Source organism: Rattus norvegicus, chromosome 20, assembly GCF_036323735.1.
Source record: "Rattus norvegicus strain BN/NHsdMcwi chromosome 20, GRCr8, whole genome shotgun sequence".
NCBI lineage: Eukaryota > Metazoa > Chordata > Mammalia > Rodentia > Muridae > Rattus > Rattus norvegicus.
In genome coordinates this window covers 45,423,499-45,447,629 of record NC_086038.1, presented here as the reverse complement: position 1 = coordinate 45,447,629, position 24,131 = coordinate 45,423,499, and the positions used below count along the sequence as shown (strand labels likewise).

At 43.6% G+C, this 24,131-nt stretch overlaps 1 protein-coding gene across 4 annotated transcripts in view; it reads right to left on the bottom strand.

The window, feature by feature from the left end:
* The window catches only part of Cdk19 (cyclin-dependent kinase 19), a 140,211-nt gene that overhangs the window by 17,492 nt on the left and 98,588 nt on the right, over window positions 1–24,131 (bottom strand). For 3 of the 4 annotated variants that reach the window (NM_001107634.1, XM_008772985.4, XM_017601657.3), the window contains one exon: window positions 11,456–11,513. The exons of the other annotated variant lie outside the window; for it this stretch is intronic. In NM_001107634.1, the coding sequence (NP_001101104.1) occupies window positions 11,456–11,513 (58 nt within the window). The remainder of the gene's footprint in view (window positions 1–11,455; window positions 11,514–24,131) is intronic. 4 annotated transcript variants of the gene reach the window in all.

Genomic DNA, 24,131 nt, shown 5'->3' with positions numbered 1-24,131 from the left:
CCTGAGTACTGGGATTTATTAAAAGTATGGATAAGTGTGTGTGTGGGGGGGGGTGACATTAGGTGTTTTCCCATATTAAAAAGTGTCTAGCCATTTCCTCAGAAATTGAAACAATATATACCCCAGCAGGGAAGTTCCTTAAACCAGAAGGGAAACAACTCAAAATAGCTTCAGGAAGTCCCTAAAACTGATCAGATTTACTAGGCCCCTCCCTCCCAAGGATAAACTATTACAACTGCTGAGGTCACAGACAGGCAAAGGGGCAAAGAAGAGACTGAGACCAGACCAGCTGCTTGGAGGAAGGAGAGACAAGCCCACTTGCCTGAGAGAAGTTTAGACCAACTGAGTCACTTGGAAAGGATACTCAACCTACTGAGTTGCCTGTAGGCTACACAGTGTGCTCCAGGTTCCAGCTTTTTTGAGCTGTTACCTGTACTGAGGTGTGCTTTGATGATGTATCTGTCTTTGATCATTTCTGCTCCTATAAGCAACCCCTCATCCATTCTGCTAAGTAACCAATGAGATGAAGTTAATCTCTGGTGGCATTGTACTTTACTCTGTCATGAGTTCCCTATCCGTGGTGAGTGTGTAGTGTTTCCCCAGGCAAAGGTTAGTCATACTGAACTCTCCCGGAACTCAACACTTCTACAGTGGTTTGGCTGGCTGGCCAACAAGTTCCAGAATTCTGTTTCCAACCGCAGACCCCCTAACTCTAACTACTTTGAATGTGTGTGCTGGGGTCTGAATGCAAGTCTTCCATGCCTGTGTGCAGGCGCTTAAACTAAGGCACCAGCCAACCCCTCTAGTACCTAGACTTTCAAATACTGATTGACAGCCAAGAAGTTATACACATGGCAATTACAAATTACCAAGGCAGAGTCACAAGAATGATAAATCTCTATAATTTAAAATATATAATGTAATAATATACACAGTACATCTTGAATGTTTAAGGGACCCAAATGCAGGTAACTATAATTGATCATCTAATCTGAGACTAAGTACCTATGCATTAAATTATAACTGACTATGTTGTTTCTTTAGAGTTTGAATAATTTATAATGCTTCATGAAGCTGCTTTGGAGTATTGAGCTCTTAAAAAGAAAGCTAACCAAGGAAATCGGTGCTAATGCCTACCCCTTAAAAACTAAATTTCTCTAGTGATAACAGAAACAGTCAATAGTTTTACCAACTTTACATCTATTTTTATTATTATACAACACTGAGAGAGAACACTGTTTGATATAAGGAGAGTAGCTAATTGTTGCCACTGTTGGTGAAGTATGAAGACGGAAATGCATGGTGCGACCCTGTTCTGCCCACTGAAAAGCATGTTATATCAAAGGCAAAGCTTATGTTTCTCTCCTTAGTCTCTCCAAGTTTTAAAAGTTTGTTTGTTTGTTTGTTTGTGGAGACAGGGCCTCACTGTGGAGGTCTGGCTGGCCTCTGCCTCCCAAGTGTGCTGCCATGCCCGACTCCGTCTTGTAATTGTGTTCAATTCCCTGTCAAAGGAAGCTAAGGCAAGAGGGAAATGACTACAATTCCATTCTACTGAATGAACTTTACTGCTGCTTTCCACATAATCACTAATGTAGACCAGGCATGTAACCCAAACACGGCTGACTGCTTTCTAAAATACAGTGCATGTGGAAGTGTCCGATGAGATGGGCGTGTGGGTGCTAACCAGACAAAGTCAGACATCAGACACGGGGCTGCAAGAGTCAGCTCGCGGGTTCCTAAGATGCACTAAGTCCCGAGGCACGCAGGAGGGTCTACACCTCCCTTAAGGTCCCACCTAGAAGGATGCTTTAACCACAATGGAAAATGGAACTGGAACTGGATTTTGAAGTTTAAGTTTTCAGATAGGGAGGGAGGAGAGATGTTAGATAAGCACTGCTGAATACTTTGGGTTTCTTAATACAGGTTTTTACTCTTAGCCCAGGCTGGCCTGGTGTAGCCCCAGACCTTTTCTCTTTTGGACCTCTGAAGTACTAGGACTTGGGCTAAGCCATCTGGAGGGCGTTTGAGGAGCTGGGGAGGAAAGGACACAGCGCTGCTCCTTTCCACTCAACGGTACTATTCAGAGCCCAACACAAACTACACTAAAGTCTTACAGGGATCTGCTGATCTTTTCAACACTGGGAATTGAACCCAGGGTCTGTCTCGTGCAAGCACTCTGCCATGAACTGTGCCTTCAGTGCCCACGTTCCTGTCTTTAAACGGTAATTCTGGGCTGGGGAACAGCACGGTGGCATACTCAGCCATGTGCATGAGGCTCTGCATTCTAACCCAGGACCACACACACGGACATGGCATTAAAACAAAGTTTATAAGCCAGAGTCCATTATAGTTGCTCTTACTGTTATTGTTCAATTTTATTTTTTATTTATCGCCAATCTTATATACAAAACTATATTCTTAAAATTCTTAACAATAAGGTAGCTGTCCTGAGTAGAGAACAGAACTGTATGTTGACTACACTTGGGTAGTTAAGGTTAACGGAATCTCAGATGAAGATGAGGAGCCTGCTTGGGGACAATGGAGTTCAGGTTGCCAGGAGGGTTGAATAATGAAGAGAGAGAACAGACATCTGAATTGCAGGCTCACTTTTATTACATCTAAAATTTGAGACCATACATTGTCAAACCCTTGAAGACATAATAGAAGGAAGCTGTGTCCCAAACCCGTGCTAAAGGTGTCCTGAAAGAGCACACTGAGGAGAGCAAGGACAGCAGTGCAGACTAAGACAAAGCAGCCAGGGGCCAGGGGCTCAGGAGTCCCGGTTCCCAGTGTTAAGAACAGTGACCGACACAAGCCACTGGATCTGCCCGGAGAGAGGTCATAAGCACAGGTCTTTTCAGAGACAGTTTTGACAGAGAAGGGACGTTAATGTCAGACGATAACAAGTTGTGGTGAGTGAAACCGAAGGGTGAACATTAAGGGTATCCTAGAAGTGAAGAAACAGTGGGGGGATAAGGGGCAGCCACATGAGGCACAGGGACATGAATGCTACAGACAACAAGATGGGGGCATAGACTGAAATGGTGCAGTAAGTCACAAGTAGTTTAAGGACCCCACAAGGCTAACCAACTGATGTAAACCTTGTGATTGTAGAGTTTGAATGCTGCAGATCCAGAGACAAATTATCTTAGCTCTCTGGTTCCCTTCCTAGTCAGTCATCTGTTGTCTGCATCTGTCTGACCTGCCATCCTTTCAAACTTCAGCACAACCTTTGGGATCTTGCACAAACACAGGCTAGGAGTGAAGATGTTGGTAGGTAACATCTAAAACCCATAGCAGAGTCTACTTTGATACGACCCTCCCAGTATATTGGGAAATGCCTTGATTTATGATTTGTTCTGAGTAGGAAAGTTCATGCAGCCAGCTCCACTTTGGAATGCTATTCAAGGAAGCTTGAATGTGTGCTCCTGGTGATGGCTACTCATGTCCCCTCAGGATAAATACACTACTTTGTTCAATTGGAGAAGAAAGCTCTATTCTGCACCAAAAGTTCTGGTTCTAAGCCATGAGGCCTCCTGAGGAATCACCTTACATATCAACAGACCCCCGTATGTCCAACCATCCACAGGGTCTCCTTGGGTAATGGCTTGCTGGCAAGCTCTTTCTGGGGCCTGAGCAGCCCCTTTGGTGTGACTGACAGTCTGTTTGATGGTCTCCTGTTCTCACAAGATGAGCACCAGGCTCAGGGAATGAGACAACACATCCCATTCTGAGAAGCAATGTTAGTAGTGCCATTATGAAGGCAGGGCTGGGCACCCAGCATCCTGCTTCCACTCACGTTCTTGTAAACACAGAATAAAAGCCAGACAAATTGGGAGGAACCTACATTGGTATGAGACCCAAAGAAATGTTTTCCACAAGTGGCACATAAATCTGATCCAAAACACAAATCCCTCTCGCTAGCATCCAAGACTATAGAGATATCAAGGAAAAGATACCTTCACCAAAAACAGGGGGAAACAGAAATTCACAGTAGGAAGTGTTTGAAGACAATTGCCACCTGGAATTCACCTGGTTTTATTTTTAATAGTTATAGAATCCAAATACCAATTATTTGAAAAACATAGGGAAACTTACAAACTATTACTTGGCTTTATCCACTCCTATTTTGTTTATGTAACAAGAAACATTCAATATCCCTAAACTGTGTTGTTGTTGTTGTTGTTGTTTTGTTATATTAAACTAGAAGTCTAGGAAAGAAAGCAAAATGCATTGAATGGGAAGACTACTTCTATTTGAAATTGAAAGCACCTAATGATAACACTGCAAGTTTACAAAAAAGAACCAAAAAGAGTTTTGAAAACTACAGAGACAAGAACGGTGTTTAAAACCAGGTGGGGGGTTGGGGATTAGCTCAGTGGTAGAGCGCTTGCCTAGCAAGCACAAGGCCCTGGGTTCGGTCCCCAGCAAAAAAAAGGGGGGGAAAAAAAAAACCAGGTGGTGCTGATGCAAGCAGATATCTCTGAGTTCCAGGACAGCCAGAGCTAACACAGAGAAACTCTGTCTTGAAAACCCAGTGTATGTGCATTGACAGCACTCAGGAGGCTGTGGATGGAGACACACACACACATACACACACACACACACACACACACACACACACACACACACACACACTCACTCACTCACACTCACACATACACACATACACCCCAGTATGTGTGATTGGCAGCACTCAGGAGGCTGTGGATACACACACACACACACACACACACACACACACACACACACACACACACACACATCTCCATCTCAGTCTGCATACTGTCCCTCCTATCTATGTCTTAGGGCTGACTGTTTGGTATTAAACAATCCACTCCCAGCATTCTTAGTGGCCTGTAGATCTTTCTATAGTTGGGACTCTCCCAAATGTGTTCTCATGAGTTGCCAACAGGTAGAATAAGATAGCTTTCTTTCTGAATCTGTGCTAAGAAGATGACTATATTTTGAATTAATATTGCTATCAACATGCACAATTCCACATGCAGACAATATGAAAGGATTTAAGCTATTTCAATGTTTATAAGGCAGAAAGCATTTCATCTTACCAAAAATTTGTCTAACCTCACACTTTTATATTTACTTATCATTTTATGTAATTTGAGCAAGGTCTTGATTCCAGTCCAGGCTGGTCTGGACTTACTATATATGGTCCATACTCGACTCCAGCCCAGGCTGGTCTGGACTTACTATATATGGTCCATACTCGACTCCAGTCTAGGCTGGTCTGGACTTACTATATATGGTCCATACTAGACTCCAGCCCAGGCTGGTCTGGACTTACTATATATAGTTCATACTCGACTCCAGCCCAGGCTGGTCTGGACTTACTATATATAGTTCATACTCGACTCCAGCCCAGGCTGGTCTGGACTTACTATATATGGTCCATACTCGACTCCAGTCCAGGCTGGTCTGGACTTACTATATATGGTCCATACTAGACTCCAGCCCAGGCTGGTCTGGACTTACTATATATGGTCCATACTCGGTTCCAGCCCAGGCTGGTCTGGACTTACTATATATGGTCCATACTCAACTCCAGCCCAGGCTGTTCTGGACTTACTATATATAGTCCATAGCAATCCCTGCTACAGCCCCCTGCGTGCTTAAACATTTTGCCAAAAGTATTTCAAAACACATACTTATTTAAAGGATTTTCTAAGTTCAAAATCAAATGACTTCAAACAAAACTAAAATCTTATCTATTTATCCATCACACATAAATATACTTGTAAGATAGAGGGCAAAAAAAGGAAAAAAAAAAAAAAGCCAGAAGCCGGAAAGAACCCAGATGCCCTTCAACAGAGGAATGGATTTAAAAAATGTGGTACATCTACACAATGGAGTACTACTGAGCTATCAAAAACAATGACTTCATGAAATTCACAGGCAAATGGAATGAACTAGAAAATATCATCCTGAGTGAGGTTACTCAATCACAGAAAAACACACTTGGTATGCACTCATAAGTGGATTATTAGCCAAAAAGCTCAAATTACCCAAGATGCAATCCACAGACCACAACAGGAAGCTCAAGAAGAAGGATGACCAAAATGCAGATGCTCCCACTCCTTCTTAAAAGGGGGAAAATATCCATAGGAGGGGATATGGAAGCAAAGTTTAGAGCAGCGGAACGGCCATTCAGAGCCTGCCCCACAACTAGACTGAAAATGCATGCTGAAAGGGACTGGATAGATCTCTCCTGAGAGACACATCCAGAGCATGTCCAATACAGAGGTCAATGCTAGCCGCAAATCACCAAACTGAGAACAGGACCCCCTTGGGGGAATCAGAGGAAGGATTGAAAGAGTTGAAGGAGCTTGCAACCCCATAAGAACAACAATGCCAACCAACCAGAGCTTCCAGGGACTAAACCACTACTGAAAGACTATACATGAAGTGACCCAGGGCTCCAACTGCATATGTAGCAGAGAAAAGCCTTGTTGGGGCACCAGTGGAAAGGGAAGCCCTTGGTCTTGCCAAGGTTGGGAAATATGGGGAGGCAGTAAGAGGGATGTATGGGGGGAATACCTGTATGGGGGAGGGGGAGGGGAAGAGATGGGGACTTATGGACAGGAAAGTGGGAAGGGGAATAACATTTGAAATGTAAGTAAAGAAATATATCTAATAAAAATATTTAAAAAAGAAAAAAAATGGCCTCAATCCTGATATAAATCCTTATTATAAATAATAAGTTTTTATATTTATAAAAAATGGCTTAAAGATTAAGGATATTTTAATCCTTCACTAAACAGGTCATTTAAAACTTGACCATTGAGTTGTAGAGATGGCTTAGTAGTTCAGAGTTAGTACTGGTTTGCAGAGGACATGGGTTCAGTTCCTAGCACCCCCATGGTGGCTCACAATCATCTATGACTCCAGTTTCAGGGTATATGACACCTTTTTCAGGGTATGCACATAACCTATAAGAAATACATTTATTTTTAAAAATTAGTCATTAGTATTTATTCACTATAAAAAAAGAACTAGGGCATTTCTGCCAAATTAGACAAGTATCTGTGAAACTTGTTTTAATGAGCAAATATTTATATCTATTTATAAAATTTTCCATAGTGCCCTCAATCCTTTGGATTGGTGATTAAATTTTTAAAAATGCAACTAAAACATAAATTGTTAAAATTCATTAACCAACGCTTTCTTAGCCAAACACACTCCCATTAATTCTTTTAAATTCTAAGATTTATCCCTTTTGGGAAGCATTTATCTCCATATAAAATAACTGTCAACAAAGTTTCCCACAGAGAACGCCTAGAGAAGAACTAAATAACAAGAGCTAAAAATAGGTGACTGTCAACTGGATACAATGTTTTACATTCCCTTCAGTGTACATAGGAAGGGCCCTGTCAGGTGTTTCAAAGCATCTCTTGTCTTTTTTTTTTTTTTTTAAAGATTTATTTATTTATTATATATAAGTACACTGTAGCTGTCTTCAGATACACCAGAAGAGGGCATCGGATCTCTTTACAGATGGTTGTGAGCCACCATGTGGTTGCTGGGAATTGAACTCATGACCTCTGAAAGAGCAGTCGGGTGCTCTTAACCGCTGAGCCATCTCTCCAGCCCCCAAAAAAGGAAAAAATATTAACTGGATCCGACCATTTGCATTACTGTGTTATTACTTAAACCTTCTACTTACTGTACAACAGCCAACCGCACTGACTCCCAATGGCTGTGAGTTGACTCAAAGTACACAAAACTATCAGTCTTCTCAAGACAACAGTTACAGTGCTGCTATCAAAACTGGAAAATATAGGTTCTAAATTAAGTTTACAACAAATCAACTAGGATTAATTCTTTAAAACATACATTTTAAAAAGGATTCATACTGAAACACAAAATTATTCTCCCCAAAAGAAACTTACATCTAAGAGACCATTCCATAAAACCCATGTTTCCTGACAAAATGATCTTCAGAGTGCTCCACAGTACAAGCCAGGATTTTAAAAACATTGCTCCTTGACATTCAGGATACACTGCAGAAAACAGGGTGGGAAAACTGCAATGGCTGGAGGACAGGGGAGAGTGTTGTAAAACTCTGCCTCTCGCACACAACATGGACATAGGGCTCAGGAACTCACAGCAATGAGTGCCTATGCTAAACCTACACGTAAGGCCCCACCTCTAGCTCAGAAACTCCTGGAAGCCAATGGCTGCCAGTGGGGTTGGGGGAATGGCCACTGGCAGGTTAGTCAGAGTCAGGCTGACAGCCCTATCCCTTGTGCAGGTAGGCAGCACTCAATGAACTCCGAACTCTGTGTTTTTAAAGGGTCGTGAAGGTGGGAAGGAGAGGGATTAAAGGATGTCTGGATAGAGTGAGGACTAGGGTAGAGATGATCAAAATACACTTTATAAACATATAAAACTGTCACTAAATAAAAATATCCTTAAGCATTACTAAATAATACTGCTATTCTATAAATGAACAGTAGTTGGTGGGTAAAATTACAAAACAACTTACTGATGTTCCGCTTCCCTTCTGATTGTGAAATATGAAATAAGACTTTATTATGCCCACCTCCTGTTTCTACCTGACAGTAGTAAGACTTGGTACTTATGGGAAGGAAGATTTTCTTGGGAAGGAATTTTGGAAGTCTTATTGTCTTATTTCTTCTGCAATGTAACCATTACCCACTTACTTTCTTCTCAGAGTTTAGTATAATTAGGAAGACAAGTACAAATCACCACAAATATCACTTAAAATGACGTGGACACTAAAGGCCAGTCCTAAAACAGAAACTGACCACATAAAGTTATGGCTACAAAAATCAACATAGCCACAAGAAAACCTAAAATTAGAAGAGAAATAAGTTCTCCTTTAATCACAGTACTACTCAGGAGGCAGAGGCAGGCAGATGTAGAGTGAACTCCAGGACAGCCAGGGCTGCACAGAGAAACCCTGTCTCAAAAACAAAACAGACACCCAAAAGACAAATGTAATACATTATTTCACACATCCAAATATATCTGATATATATATCATATATATGATATATGATATATCAAATGAAATATTTCATAATATTTAAATGATTGTAGACAGGCACCGGGGAAAGCATATGAACTTTTTTGAGTTGAGGATTTGGTTAAAAGTGTTTTACTCTCATCTGCTCCTTTAGTTCTTTAGTTCACACTGCGTTCTTGATTGTTTTAACTGTACATATAACACTTATATTATCCATCACATATAAATATACTTGTGAGATAGAGGGCAAAAGAAGGGAAAAAAAAAATGAAAAAAAAAAACCTGGCCTCGATCCTGATAGCTAACAATGTTATGTGATATGGGACTCCTTCATAATTTTTTTTTCTTTTTTCTTTTTTTTCGGAGCTGGGGACCAAACCCAGGGCCTTGCGCTCGCTAGGCAAGCGCTCTACCGCTGAGCTAAATCCCCAACCCCCCTAATGGTTTTTAACAACAATTCCCCCCTCCTGTAGACGGTTATCCTGTGTACTCAACTTCACCGTCACTGGGTGCAAAAAACGAGCCTTCCAAGCACCAGGGACACAAAGTGACCTGCAGCCTCACCATGTCCAAATGTGTCAGTGTGCCAAGAATGGGAACGGTGAACTCAAGCTCTCAGAGAAACGTCACACCGATGCTAAAGGGTCCACAAGGCTGACGCTCATCACAACTTTGTGTTTGTGGGAAATTAGAATTTTGCAGGTCCAGGGCAAAGTGAGCTCAAAATATCATTCCTCATTTCTGTGCCTGGTCTTCTATTCTTTTAACCACTGGGTAAAACCTCTCCAATGTACTAATTTGACAGACCCCTAGCCTTCTTTCATCAACTGAAAGCTCAAAACTTCGTCGGCTAGTGTACTAACCCTACAGCAGAGCTGTCCACCTGCCTCTGTTCCCATCACATACTCGCCACCCGGCTTTGCCCTAAGCATCTGTCTCCCTGATGGTTCTGCCCACACATTGGGAAATGCCTTGATAGAAGGTCTTCTTTTGTTCTGTGACTACAAAAGTTTGTTATAACTGCTCCAACAAGAGACCTAGCTGTCCGGCAAGCTGGATCCATACTGGGAGGTTGCAGTCACTCTTGTTTGGCTCATAATAACCTCTCTCTTCATTAGGGGGGAAGGCTGTGTTTGTGTTGGCAGAAGTAAGACTCAGTTTAAAACTGAAGGGAGAAGAGGGAAGCTTGAGAAGGGCTAAATGACAAGCAGTGATGCAGGGACTTAGGAAAAGCAGTTCCTTTCTGAGCTACAAAGGGAACTAGCAGGTATCTGTCAGTCAGCCCTTTCTTTTGGTTCTTTTTTTTTTTTTTTTTTTTCCAGAGCTGGGGACCGAACCCAGGGCCTTGCGCTTCCTAGGTAAGCGCTCTACCACTGAGTTAAATCCCCAGCCCCTCAGTCAGCCCTTTCTTGTAGGAAATCAGTGACTATCAATGGGTTATCTATAGGGAAAAGTCTCAGGACAGAAGTCTTAGTCATGGCTTCAAAGAGTGAACAAGACAGCTCCTTAAGTCTGGTTTTTCCTTCACTGTGGGCTCTCCCTTCGGCTGAGGTAACATAATAAAGACTCTAGCCCACGCACAGACAAACATCTGCATGACTGTTTCTCTTGGGGAGGAACTAGCCCTTTCCAGCTTTGCCAAGCAAATGCATGTCTTCAATAAATGCCTGTAAGAAAACACTTGAGTGGTCAAATAAAAACAGAACAAATAATGGGAAAGATCCAGGAAGGCGAAAAAAGCAACTTCACTGTCAGGTATTTACTGCCAAGACAGTTTTCAATGAAGGTGAATTCCTTCACCTCCAGGCAGAGGTTCAGAGCTGGGTTACTAGTTTAGAGCAGCTTCTTCTGGAACTGAGCTGGGAAGGATGAAGAAGTGGGAAGCAAGCAGCAGGACGGATGGACAGGCCTCTGTCCCAGTGACAGCACCATTTGCATCACCTCAGCATTCCTTCCCAGCAGCAATGAAGTTTGCCTGAGTCCCTTCCTGCCTGAGGTGATGGAGCCCAGGTGAGTGAGAGGTGTTACAGGCACTCATGTCCACAGGTAGGCTAGAGTCTGGGCAAAGGCACACTGCAGAGGGCAGGAGGCTGCTGTCAGTAAGTCAGGGTTAGGGCGATGTACTGGGAACAGGATATGGATTGACTGACCGATCAGCAAGCTAAAGAAGCAATGGTGTGAGCTGAGTGTTATGCTGGAGCGTGGCGGTGGCATACTGTAAGTGAGCTAACGTCTGTGAGGCTGGTTAACGGATGCCTCCGTGCACGATGACAGGATCTGCGTGCTGTGGAGAATGGGCGACTCTACAGGCCACCTACATTTTCCGACACCTTTTCTATAAACACGGACACAGTAGTTAAAGTCGACAACGTAATGAGGGTGTTGAAGGGAAGACACGTTGGACGTCACCCGGTCTCGTCACCAGTTAGCTCAGGAGTGATTACCTACCTATTTTGACTCTCCCCCTTTCAGGACCTTCTCCCATTACTAGGATATTTGCTGGTTTCTAGAAATAAAAATAGAGCATTCAAATTACTACATTTATCCTTTTGACATGCTCCAAAATGGAAATTTTTTCATATGAAAATATAATTTTTATGTTTTTTCATTCAGTCTAAACTAATTAAAGATTAAGCACTTTTTATAGTTAAAGCATTTGATATTTTTGAAGTTAGCACTAAATTCATATAAACATTTTTGCCAGGGAAACGCACCTATTTTCAAAGTTGTATCATATAAATAATTATAAAGTAATTGAAGTTATCACTTATATTTGTCCCATAACTTAAAACCTGCACAACTCAAATATATTTTTAATGTGAAAATTTCAAACCACAATATAACTACTCTCACTTAAGTCAACCAAATGAGTATTCCTTGCTAAGTATTTTTGGACTGCATTACAACATCACTGACTCGGAGAGACTCCAATAGAATTCATATCAATTACAATAAAAAACGAAAGTAAGCAACTCCAAATACAGCCAGCGGCGGTGGCACACTCCCAGTACCAGGAGGCAGAGGCAGAAGGAGCTGAGTTCAAGGCCAGCCTGGTCTAATACAGAGTGAGTTCCAGGACAACCAGAGTTACACAGAAAAACCTTGTCTCAAAAGACACACACACACACACACACACACACACACACACACACACACACACACACACACACACAAAAAGAAAAGTCCAAACACAAATTCAAAACGTAGGACAATAAAAGCCAAGGCCAACAGAGTCTCAGTAAGAGGAAGCTGCAGGAGTTCCAAGCCTCCCACACCACCTTCATCTGCAAATGTGTGGAGACAACAGCAATGGGGGTAAGCCCATCTCTTCTGAGAACCTGGGTTACGGGGGTGGGTGGGGTGAGGGTGGGGTGTGTGTGTGTGTGTGTGTGTGTGTGTGTGTGTGTGTGTGTGTGTGCGCTTAAATTTACTCATTTACTCAATGATAGGCTAGATGGACAGTCAGGCAGTGAGTTTCCTTTTGAGGAGTCTTTTGAGACAATCTTTCTTGCTATCTCCCCCTCCCCCAAGACCCTGCCCATGTTGCTGATTTTTGTTTTAAGAGAATACTTCCATGAAAACAGTGAGCACATACACTAATCATTCACAGGAAGCAACTACTATTTTATTAAGTGCAAGGCCTACTGGGGTGAGGACACAGAGTCCATTACCCTGATCCTGAATACTGACAAAGAGCTGGGGGAAGGAGCAAGGCTTTGAAGAGCGTGCTGGGGGACAGTGAGATGTCTGACTTGAGGGCAATCTTAAACACCAAGTGAAGCAGTCTGACCCTTAAATGTAGGCAGTGAGGGCAGGAAGCAGAGACCAGAACTGCTGTGAAGAGATAAGGAAGCACAGAGGGACTGGTAGGGCTGAGAAACAGTTTAGCAAAGTAAGTTTACAGGACTTGGTGACTGGGAGGAAAAAAAGAACAAAAACCACGACAAAATCACACTGAGACCCTGGCTTCGTGTGACAGGAACGACTATGTCTTTTACGGAACCTGAAAACTCTGAAAAGTATTGACTTGGGAAGGGGCAACAGAGCAGAGATGGTAACATGAGACGCTCAGGCCACACTAACCAACAGACTGCTACAAGATGATTTGGGTTCATTCTTCTGGAGACGAACCAGAGGAGTGTGATGACAAAACCAAGAAGGTCGCCAGGGCAGAATGGGCAAAACATCGGGGGGTGGGGGTGGGGGCACCAAACCTTCAAAATTCAAGGTTGCTAACTATCAACTGATTGATACTTGGGGCCATTATAAAATAAAGACTTCCAGGAATCAAAAGGAAATACATGACAACCTCAATTCCAAAGAGCTTAAATTTAGTACAGGATGATGGAGAGAGGTTTAGAATACAGTATCATCAGCATATTAAACTGAAGAGGGAACAAAAACTCTTTTCAAACCATCAGGACAATATTTAGGAAGGTAACTTTAGGAAAGATGGCTAGGATACTAATAAACAAGAGGAATTGCTTTTCAGGCTCATGGAGACATAGACATGGGGCTGGAGAGATGGCCAGCAGCTCACAGCGCTTGCCTCTCTTCTGGGAGCATTCCCTTCCCTTCCCTTCCCTTCCCACGTCAGGCAACTTGCAATCAGCTCCACAGAGTCTGTGCCCACCTCTGGCTTCCCAGGGCACACAAGCCAAATTATCACATTTGGAAACTTACTATTTCTAAAGCATTCCAGACAAAAGGAGAACCTATACAAAAATGAAAAGCATCCAGGACCAAAATATGACTTATAACTTACAACTTAAACTATGCGTGGGATGCAGCTAGTAAAGCACTTACAAGGAAAGTTTATGGCTTTGAATGTTATGTCAGCAAGAAAGCCTAGTAAGGAAGTATGTGCCTGACGTGTTTAAGAACAACAGCAGCTGAAAAGAATAAACAAACAAAAGAAAAATGAAACAAGACACTATGTAGAATTATTTTTAAAAATCCAGGCAGCAATAGCAACCAGAGGGGTTGGAGGCTGTCCAGGGACAGCTGGAGGGCTGGGGTGCAGCGGCTGACTGATAAAAGACTCAAACAAGATGCACGTCAATCAATTCCATGCCGCCCAGGTGACACAGCAAGACTCTTAGAAACCAAACTAAGCTACACTAACGACGACAAGGACTGAGGACGCAGCTCAATGGCAGAGCACTTGGGAGGCATGCTAAAGACCTGGGCTTGATCTCCAGCACGTCAACATTAAATGCACAAGGAAGAACAAAGACCTAGGAGCAGCCAAGACATTTGTGAGAGGCTGTGCTGAGGGTGGAGGGGTGAGTACAGGAATTGGACTCAAACAAAACAGTAGCTCAGGTAAGGAGACCAATGGGCTACAATGAGCGAGCACCTTGGGGGCCTCAGCACTGATGACAAAGTCAGTGGAGAAACTATTAAAAACTGAGGAAGGAACAGGTCAGAGATGAAAAAAAAGAGTCCTTACCTCACAACTAACATACATACATACATACATACATACATACATACATACATACATACATACGTGCATACATACATATGTTTCAATTTCAAGAGGAATAAAATATAAATAAAAGCCAAAAGTTTGAATAAAAAATACAAAAATAACCTACCTACCTTCCTTCCTTCCTTCCTTCCTTCCTTCCTTCCTTCCTTCCTTCCTTCCTTCCTTCCTTCCAGACAAGAACTTACTACAGAGCCCAGCTGGCCCTAACTCTCATAACTCAAATTGGTTTCAAACTCAGGGCCCACCTGCCTCAGCCTTCTGAGTGTAGGTTTTTACTGTGTTTTTAACTGTGTGCCCATGGGCGTGTGCCCGTGGCTCTGTGCCCGTGGGCGTGTGCCCGTGGCTCTGTGCCTGTGGGCGTGTGCCTGTGGGCGTGTGCCTGTGGCTCTGTGCCCGTGGCTGTGTGCCTGTGGGCGTGTGCCTGTGGTTCTGTGCCCGTGGGCATGTGCCCGTGGCTGTGTGCCCGTGGGCGTGTGCTCGTGGCTCTGTGCCTGTGGCTGTGTGCCTGTGGGCGTGTACCTGTGGGCGTGTGCCTGTGGCTCTGTGCCTGTGGCTGTGTGCCTGTGGGCGTGTGCCTGTGGGTGTGTGCCCGTGGCTCTGTGCCTGTGGCTGTGTGCCTGTGGGCGTGTGCCTGTGGCTGTGTGCCTGTGGGCGTGTGCCTGTGGGCGTGTGCCCGTGGCTCTGTGCCTGTGTGCCCGTGGCTGTGTGCCTGTGGGCGTGTACCTGTGGACGTGTGCCTGTGGCTCTGTGCCTGTGGCTGTGTGCCCGTGGCTGTGTACCTGTGGGCGTGTGCCCGTGGCTCTGTGCCTGTGGCTGTGTACCTGTGGGCGTGTGCCTGTGGCTCTGTGCCCGTGGGCGTGTGCCCATGGCTCTGTGCCTGTGAGCGTGTGCCTGTGGGCGTGTGCCTGTGTCTGTGCTCATGGATACAATGTCCACAGAAGCATGAAGGCATCAGACCTGCTTGGGCTGCAGTGCGAGGAGACTGTAAGCCACCCACCCGGTGCGGGTGCTAGGAACCAAACTCAGGTCCTGTGCAGGAGAAATAACGGCTAACCACTGAGCCATCTCTCCAGAGCTGAGCAAAATTCTTCATATTTTTTACCATAAACTTTGCGACATTAAGAAAGCTTCCAATAATCAAAACCAAAGAAAATTAAGTCTGCAGCACACAAAGAGAATATTTCTAAGACAAAAGTCTGCACGTCAAAATGGAAGACCAGCATAGAAAAATAGAAAAAAAGCCAGACATTTAACCAGAGCAAAAATATATTTTAATAAAAACCCATATGGAAAGATGTTCGACCTAAGTCAGTAGGAGCACTGAGGTAGTGTTTTATTCTAGTAGATTTGTTCAAAACACACAGCTGAACAACAGAAACGCAGCCGTGCAAACCCCGTCCAGTTCTAGTGGGAATACACTGGCACACGTGCTTAGGAAATAGTTTGGCATAATCTTGCAGAAGTGAGTAAGTGAATTACTTTGAATCAGTCACTTCACCCTCACACAATACCAGAGAATGTTTGTAACACGGCTCTGCATTGTAAGAAAATCACTGAGATACAAATAGATGGACGGTTCACCTTGGAAGTATTACACTGCATGAAAAAGAAAACTTAGGTGGTCTGCAACATGACAGCATCTCACACAGCTTACACTCAAGCAGAGATAATGCTGTATTTAAGCGTGCAGCGAGATAAACCTGTTTTTAGACTGAAGAATAAGTGTTTCAGAATCCAGGCCATCTAAGTCTTAGGAGAAGGAAGATCCCACCTAGGGAGAAGACATGTCCACTCGGACAGTGGCAGGTTCTTAACGGGTCATGGTGTTTTTATGCTTCTAGCATACGTAAGTTTTGCATGTACATATTATAATGATGGGAACAACCAAGAAAACAAGGAGCAGGGTTAAGGCTGAAAGGCATTGTCTTCAAGGGTTGTAAGCAGTATTTGATACTCGACGGAGAGTGTGCCACCCAGATATCTCAGGGGAAAGCCGTCAAGGCAGAGAAGGAGCAACCTGAGCACCACGTTCCCGGTGAACTACAGGGTATGAAGGACCATGGTGGTTACAAGGCAGAATACAAGGATGGCCGTTATAAAAAAAGGAAGCCAAGGAAGGGCTTGTTTCCTGTTTCAAGAGGTTCCACTTCTTAGCACAAGCTCTTGAGTAACAAAATCTGGATACATTCTTAGCCTGTACTCCCAGAGTAGTTGAGGGCTGCCACAAGATGTGCAGGTGGGCAAGGAGCTTGAGAGAGGGAAGCGGGAAGGGGAGCTGGGAAAGGCTAGAGAAAAGATGAGTACCTAGATACCTAGAGAGCACAGAGCCTCTCTACATGGCTATCAGATGTAAACAAAAAAGATCTCAGGAGATGTGACCAAAATGGATGACTAGGTCATTGGTGGCCCAATAAGAAAGAATATTTTTGTTCAGTTACAAAGCCAGATGTACTAAATACAGCAAGTTAGTGTAAAGAAGGCCAACCCAGGAGAAGGAAGACTCTGAATGACAATCTCTGACTGGCCACGGCGTGTCAATTGTAAGATCATCCTGTTGTTCAAAGCCATTTTGCATACTATTCCCTACAATACTCATAATTCCTAAAGTTTGAGATTTTAAAGCACTTTAAAACTCTAAGATATAAGTGTAACAAAGTCTGTAAGCTGGTGACAACAAATAGCTTCCTAAAAGAAACAGAAACAAAAGGCAGGAACAGGAAGTAGGCCTGCACTACTTAACCTTACCAGCAGGTCCTGTGATCAGGCTACACTGAGAACAGTGCTGGCACCACAATGACACGAGCCTACAGAGAGGAGCAGGAGGCTCTAGACTGTCTTTGTGACAGCATTCTGAACGCCTATGTAAGTTTCTAAGGGCTTCATGTGCTGACAGGAAGGCAGGGCCAGTGGCTGGCATGAACAGGAGCGGCCTACCAACTCTTAGACAATCCACGACAGGAACCCAGAGCTTGAGCAGCATTCACAGGGAAGTCTCCTGAAGTCAGGAACTACAACTACCCAGTCAGTTTTCATCCTTAAAGTGAGACCACCAGCTCTCCCTTCATCCACCAGTAAAATATGTTTAACCCTTCAGAGTATTTTCTCACACTTTTGAAAATAATCAGGGCATAGAGGGCTATGAAACAGGGCTTAGAACAACTCTATCCAGTTCTCAAAATTTTACACGGGCTGGAGAGATAGCTCAGCGGTTAAGAGCACCGGCTACTCTTCCAGAGGTCCTGAGTTCAAGTTCCAGCAACCACATGGTGGCTCACAACCATCTGTAATGAGATCTGATGCCCTCTTCTGCTGTGTCTGAAGACAGCGACAATGTACTCATATATAAAAAAAACAAACAAAAAAACCAAACTAATACAGTTTCGGTCCCCAGCTCCGAAAAAAAGAAAAAAAATTTTTTTACACCAAATTGTGTCTATGAGTATTTAATTTTCAACAGACTAACTTTAACAATTAATATACTTTATTTATATATTAATAAATTAAGAATAAAAAGAATTGAGGTGTTCAATGCCCAAACCTAACACAATCACCACAAACCTAAACAGACAATAAAAGCAAACCAAAATTGTTCTGACCCAGTTTCATCCCAATTAGCACAGACCACGCTTCACCAAAACTCTTCCTCTTACTGTGAACACAAAATGCCAGCTGCGAAAGAAAGTGATACTGCTGGGCTTGCACACTTTAGTTGCCATAGAAACAGCAGAAATGGCAGAAGCTGGATGCCTCAAGTTATCAGCAATAAAATCAAACAGAGAAAAATCAGAGCTACAGGGTTTTAGTTAAATTCTACAATAAAGGCAAGTCATGAAAATGTGCAATAGTGACATGATTATACAGAGCTATTCCTTTAATATTCATATTTCTGCAAAATGTAGTAATTCTTAAACCCACACAGGATACTGTACATGTATTCCTGGTCTGCTTTTCCTTTTATAGGATCAATTATTTCACAGGGTTAAATTTACCTCAGCTAATTGGTCTATCATAAATAGAACAGCCACAGCGATCCACAACCACTGCACTCCATTTGCTTGCTTCCCCTATGTCAGCATATTTGGGAATCTCAGTACGATTCTTAACTGCACCAAAGACCAAACAACGGAAACACAGATAGGGACAGGCATGGAGTTAAGTTGGGTTAGTTTCTCTAACAATGGACAATGCTGGCCTGAGATTAATGCTACAACTATGCTTTTATTTAAAGCCAGTGTGGTACAAGTCCCCTCACTTGATACAGAAGTCAAATCCCAGGACAGTTACTCCTGCACACTGTTCCTCACTGTCCCTGAACAATAAGACTCTGTGCTGCAGAACAGACAACTACCCAAGGGGAAGTGCCGTGCTTTCCTTCCTTGAACAAACACCGCTGTGGTGTGGAGACATTACTCCACCATAATTATCTATACCTAAAACAACTTCATTAATTGATAGTTGAGCATTTAAAAATACAGCAAGGCACAGTGACTAAACCAGTAGTCCCAGTATTTAGGAAGTGGAAGCAAGAGGATCAGGGTTTAAAGTCTTCCCTGATTACTTAGCAAATTCAAAACCTAGAAAAGTGGAGCCAACCTCAAAAAGATAAACGTTGACTGCTGGACATGGAGGAGTGCTCCCTTAACACCAGCACTTGGGAAGCAGAGGCAAACAGAACTCTATGAATTCCAGGATAGCTGAGGCTACCTCAAAACAAAGCAAAACAGACAGACAGACAGAGACAGACAGAAACCAGAGGGCGAGGCATCGGATGAAGAGGGATAGAAAAGATAGACAGAGGTGAGGCATGCAGAGTCCAGTGTGATTTCAGGTTCCAGACATTAGAGAACAGACCTACCATATGCTAGTTGCTAAGGGACAAAATATGAACAACTGGGGTTGGGGATTTAGCTCAGTGGTAGAGCGCTTGCCTAGGAAGCACAAGGCCCTGGGTTCGGTCCCCAGCTCCGAAAAAAAGAACAACAACAACAAAAAAATATGAACAACTAAGTTCCCAACGGTGAACACTCACAATCCACCTGGTTATGGGGTTAGGCAAAGAGTGTCTTTTGATGGGTAATATCCCATTTTAATAGAAGTCTCAGGAAATGAACACCCTAAAATATACTGAGACTATTTCCAAATATGTTTTTTAAAAATTGGATTTTATTCCGGGGTTCCAAAAATCACATATACACTAATGATTCCCAACAATAGCACATGTGTACCTTCACAAGTAGCACAAACTCCATTCACCCAAGATTAATTCCCCTTGTCCCTAACAAAGCTCTTTCCTGAGATTCCTTGGTCAACTAAAGCAGAAGTCTGACCTGGATCCTGTCCTTAGGCCTTGGACTCGTCATTGCTCCTCAGCTTCTTAGGGACTAGCTATTCACCTCGGCCTTGCCCCCTCTCTATTCTCATCAGCTTGCCTCAGGGCTGCACACTTTCTCACCGGCTGACTACAACTTGACAGAGTTGCTGCTGCCCATGAGCCTTAAATCAGCTCCACAACTCTGAGCCATCTCTCTTAAAAACTTGACTGGCCCAGGAAAAACCACATTTTATACAGAACAATTAGGATCCGCCATAACTGGCCTTCCTTGCTTTTCTACCTTTCTTCTTTTCCAGTAATACCAGCTTCTTAGCCTACATTTTTATTGGTGCCATTTCCTCTGCCTGAGATGCTCCTAGACCCACTGCTTTCACCATATGAATTATTTCTAGTGTTCCAAGGCCCTCATTCCAGCTGCTTAGGCTCTACTGGGCGCAAGGGAGAGAATGTGAGTATTAGGAATGAGGCCCTTGGCTAGGTAAGAGTTCTCTGTGAACTCCACCCCTGGCCCTATAGTTTCTTTTAAAGCGTTTTGTTTTAGACCACCTCTGTATAAATTTCCCTACAGTGGACCCAGTGAGGGAAGAAGTTGTGTTTTATAAATCCTCTCAGTGCTCAGTACTGTGTCTAGCACATATGAGGCACATTGCAGGGCAAAGGCTTCTCTACCCAGAGCTCCTAGCCATCATGTAAAATGTGTTTATAGCGTACCTGTGAGCACGAAAGCCTTCCCAGTTCGTGTCCACGGCTGACGTAAGTAGCTGTGTGTAAATAACAAACAACCTGCAATTCTAAGTACATGACTAGCTTCATTTACCTTACAACCAGGCTGCTCTTAACTGTAATACAGCAGTTATGTTAATCCGACCTTGGTACTCACATTAAACAATGCCTGCCAACCTGGCACTGCCAACATTTAACAATGCACGTCTTTGTCTGTCTTTCAGAAGTAGTCGTAGGCCTGAACAACAAACACATGGTTTTCTCTTCTCTAACAAGAACCAAAAAGCAACATCATGAAAAAAGCCCAGTGCGACAGAAGCGACAGAAGCCATGTGCCTGGCAGGCTATTCACTCCCTGCCCTCCAAAGTCCTGAGGGGAACCAAACTCCACTGAACACCGTGTCAGCACAGGAGTAAGGCTGCACAGCATTCAGATTCAGCACAAAGAAGGACACCACACAGAAGCAACGACAGAAAAGTTTTCTCTTTACATCTTTCACTCTCAAAGAAAATTAACTTAGAAAAACAATGTCCCTGTTCCAGGGTTCACCACAGCCCGATCTATAGCCATGCTTCTTCCTTTTACTTTTTTATTTAGTTTAATTTTTATGTGTGTGTTTTCTTTATTCTTACTACACAAAGAAAGGAAGAGTATCAGGGAACGATGGGCTAACTGCGCTCTCTTGCCTAACTGAACACTCAGGCCCAGCTGAGAATGCAAACTCCAAAGACAGTGCTGGGAAAGCCAGAGCACTGGAGTCTCTAGGTATACTGCCTCTACAAGTCTTCTGCTCAAATGTACACGCAGAGGACTGTTTGTTCCCCTAAAAGAGCCATCACACAAGACCTGGAGAAAGCCAAGTGTCAGTCTTACATGAGAGATCTCGACATGCTCAGTAAGAGACCTAAACACTGCCAGAGGTTTGTGACTGCCCAGGTAACCATTTATCACAACTTATCAACTTGTAATTAAAACAGAAATAGTGTTTTATATAAATTTTGCCACCAAGATTGAATAGCTAATTCAGTCTTAATGTCACCAAAGCCTGTCTGTGGCCTTCGGTTTTGTCTGCTTTTTTTTTTTTTTTGTAGTTATTTTTATTTTTTATGTGGCCTTGTGTATGTTGCAAATGGGCACAGGTACACCACCTTGGTTAACACCCCCCTCCTCTGATCTTCCTTAGGGTTTCTTTTTTTTTTTCCTTTTCTTTTCTTTTTTTCGGAGCTGGGGACCGAACCCAGGGCCTAGCAAGCGCTCTACCACTGAGCTAAATCCCCAACCCCTTCCTTAGGGTTTCTATTACCTAGATATACACCATTGCTACAAACAACTTGTAACTTGTCATGCTCTGTCACTAAGGGCAGTCTGAGCAGGAACTCAAAGCAGGAAGCTGGAAATAAGAACTGGAACAGAGGTTATGGAAGAATGTTACTTCCTGGCTTGTTCCCTTCAGCCTGCTCAGCTTGCTTTCTTAGAGCATGCAGGGTTACCTGCCCAAGATTGGCACGGTACCACTGAGCTGGGCCCTCCCACATCAATCAGCAATTAAATAAATGCCCAACAGGCTTGCCTACAGCCCTGTCTTTTGGAGGCATTCTCTCTACTGAGACTCCCACTTCTCAGATGACTCTATCTTGAGTCAAGCTGCCTGGCCAGCACACGTGTCATTTGGGTGCTAGGAACTCAACCTGGTCCTCTTCACGTGCAGCATACACTCAACCTGAACCATCCCTTGAGCACCTCCTTTGCACTTTTAAACAAATACAAACTCAGCTCATTAATGCATATATAAACACCAACTACTCAGAATGCAAGTTGAGCTTGTAGGACGGACAAGCACAAACACTCTCTAGAAGAGAAGAGCCAGGGCAGGCCCAAGCATTCATTCCCGCCCGCTGTCGTCACTCAGTAAGACCTAGAGCTCCAACATATGACAAAGACACGTGCTCCACTGTGTTCATAGCAGCCTTGTTTATAACAGCCAGAAGCTGGATGCCCTTCAACAGAGGAATGGACACAGACAATGTGGTACATCTACACAATGGAATATTACTCAGCTATCAAAAGTAATGACTTCATGAAATTCATAGGCAAATGGTTGGAACTGGAAAAAAATATCATCCTGAGTGAGGTAACCCAATCACAGAAAAACACACCTGGTATGCACTCATTGATAAGTGGCTATTAGCCCAAATGCTTGAATTACCCTAGATGCACAGAACACATGAAACTCAAGAAGGAAGTCCAAAATGCAGATGCTTCACTCCTTCTTTAAAAGGGGAACAAGAATACCCTTGGGAGGGAATAGGGAAGCAAAGTTTAGAACAGAGGCAGAAGGAACACCCATTCAGAGCCTGCCCCACATGTGGCCCATACATATACAGCCACTCAATTAGACAAGATGGATGAAGCAAAGAGGTGCAGGCCGACAGGAGCCGGATGTAGATCTCTCCTGAGAGACACAGCCAGAATACAGCAAATACAGAGGCGAATGCCAGCAGCAAACCACTGAACTGAGAACGGGGACCCCCGTTGAAGGAATCAGAGAAAGGACTGGAAGAGCTTGAAGGGGCTCGAGACCCCATATGTACAACAATGCCAAGCAACCAGAGCTTCCAGGGACTAAGCCACTACCTAAAGACTATACATGGACTGACCCTGGACTCTGACCTCATAGGTAGCAATGAATATCCTAGTAAGAGCACCAGTGGAAGGGGAAGCCCTGGGTCCTGCTAAGACTGAACCCCCAGTGAACTAGACTGTTGGGGGGAGGGCAGTAATGGGGGGAGGATGGGGAGGGGAACACCCATATAGGAGGGGAGGGGGAGGGGTTAAGGGGATTTTGGCCCAGAAACCGGGAAAGGGAATAAAAATCGAAATGTAAATAAGAAATACTCAAGTTAATAAAGATTAAAAAAAAAAAAAAAAGACTGAGAGCTAGCTCATCAGGTGCTGTGGTGCTGGGATGTGAGTGGGAAGCCGGTCTGACTACAGGTCACACAGGCCACTGATCCAGCAGCAATGCTCTGAGACTAGCATCAGTGAAGCTTCTCAGGAGCCACTCAGCCAGCCGCCCCCGTCTCTGCTGAAGAACTGAAGTGTCTTATACTCTGAAGACATGTCTTCATGACAGAGCACAGGACAGAATCAGTGAGGCATGAACTCTGCTCTAGGAAGCTCACCATTGTGAGAAGCCTACCAACGACATGCTGGCCTTCCTCCAAGGCCACAGCACAACCCATGAACACAAGTCACCCTGCATTCCATCATCTTACTCTGTGCTCGTCCTGCTGTAAAATTAAAATAGAGCTTTCTGTCTGTGTACAGGTTTCAAATATTTATAGACTTATGTCTCTCCACTGTCTCTCAGCCAAGAGAAATACATTTAGTTCTTTCTCCTTTCCTTTTAAAGTCAATTCCTCAATTCAAATAATCTTTTTAGTGCTTTTTAAAATTCTCTGCTTTTGTATTACATTCTAGGATCTAAATCATGTAACTGAAATATTGTTCCAGATATGAAAAAAAACAGTTAAAAATCATTTTGAGGGGGCTGGGGATTTAGCTCAGTGGTAGA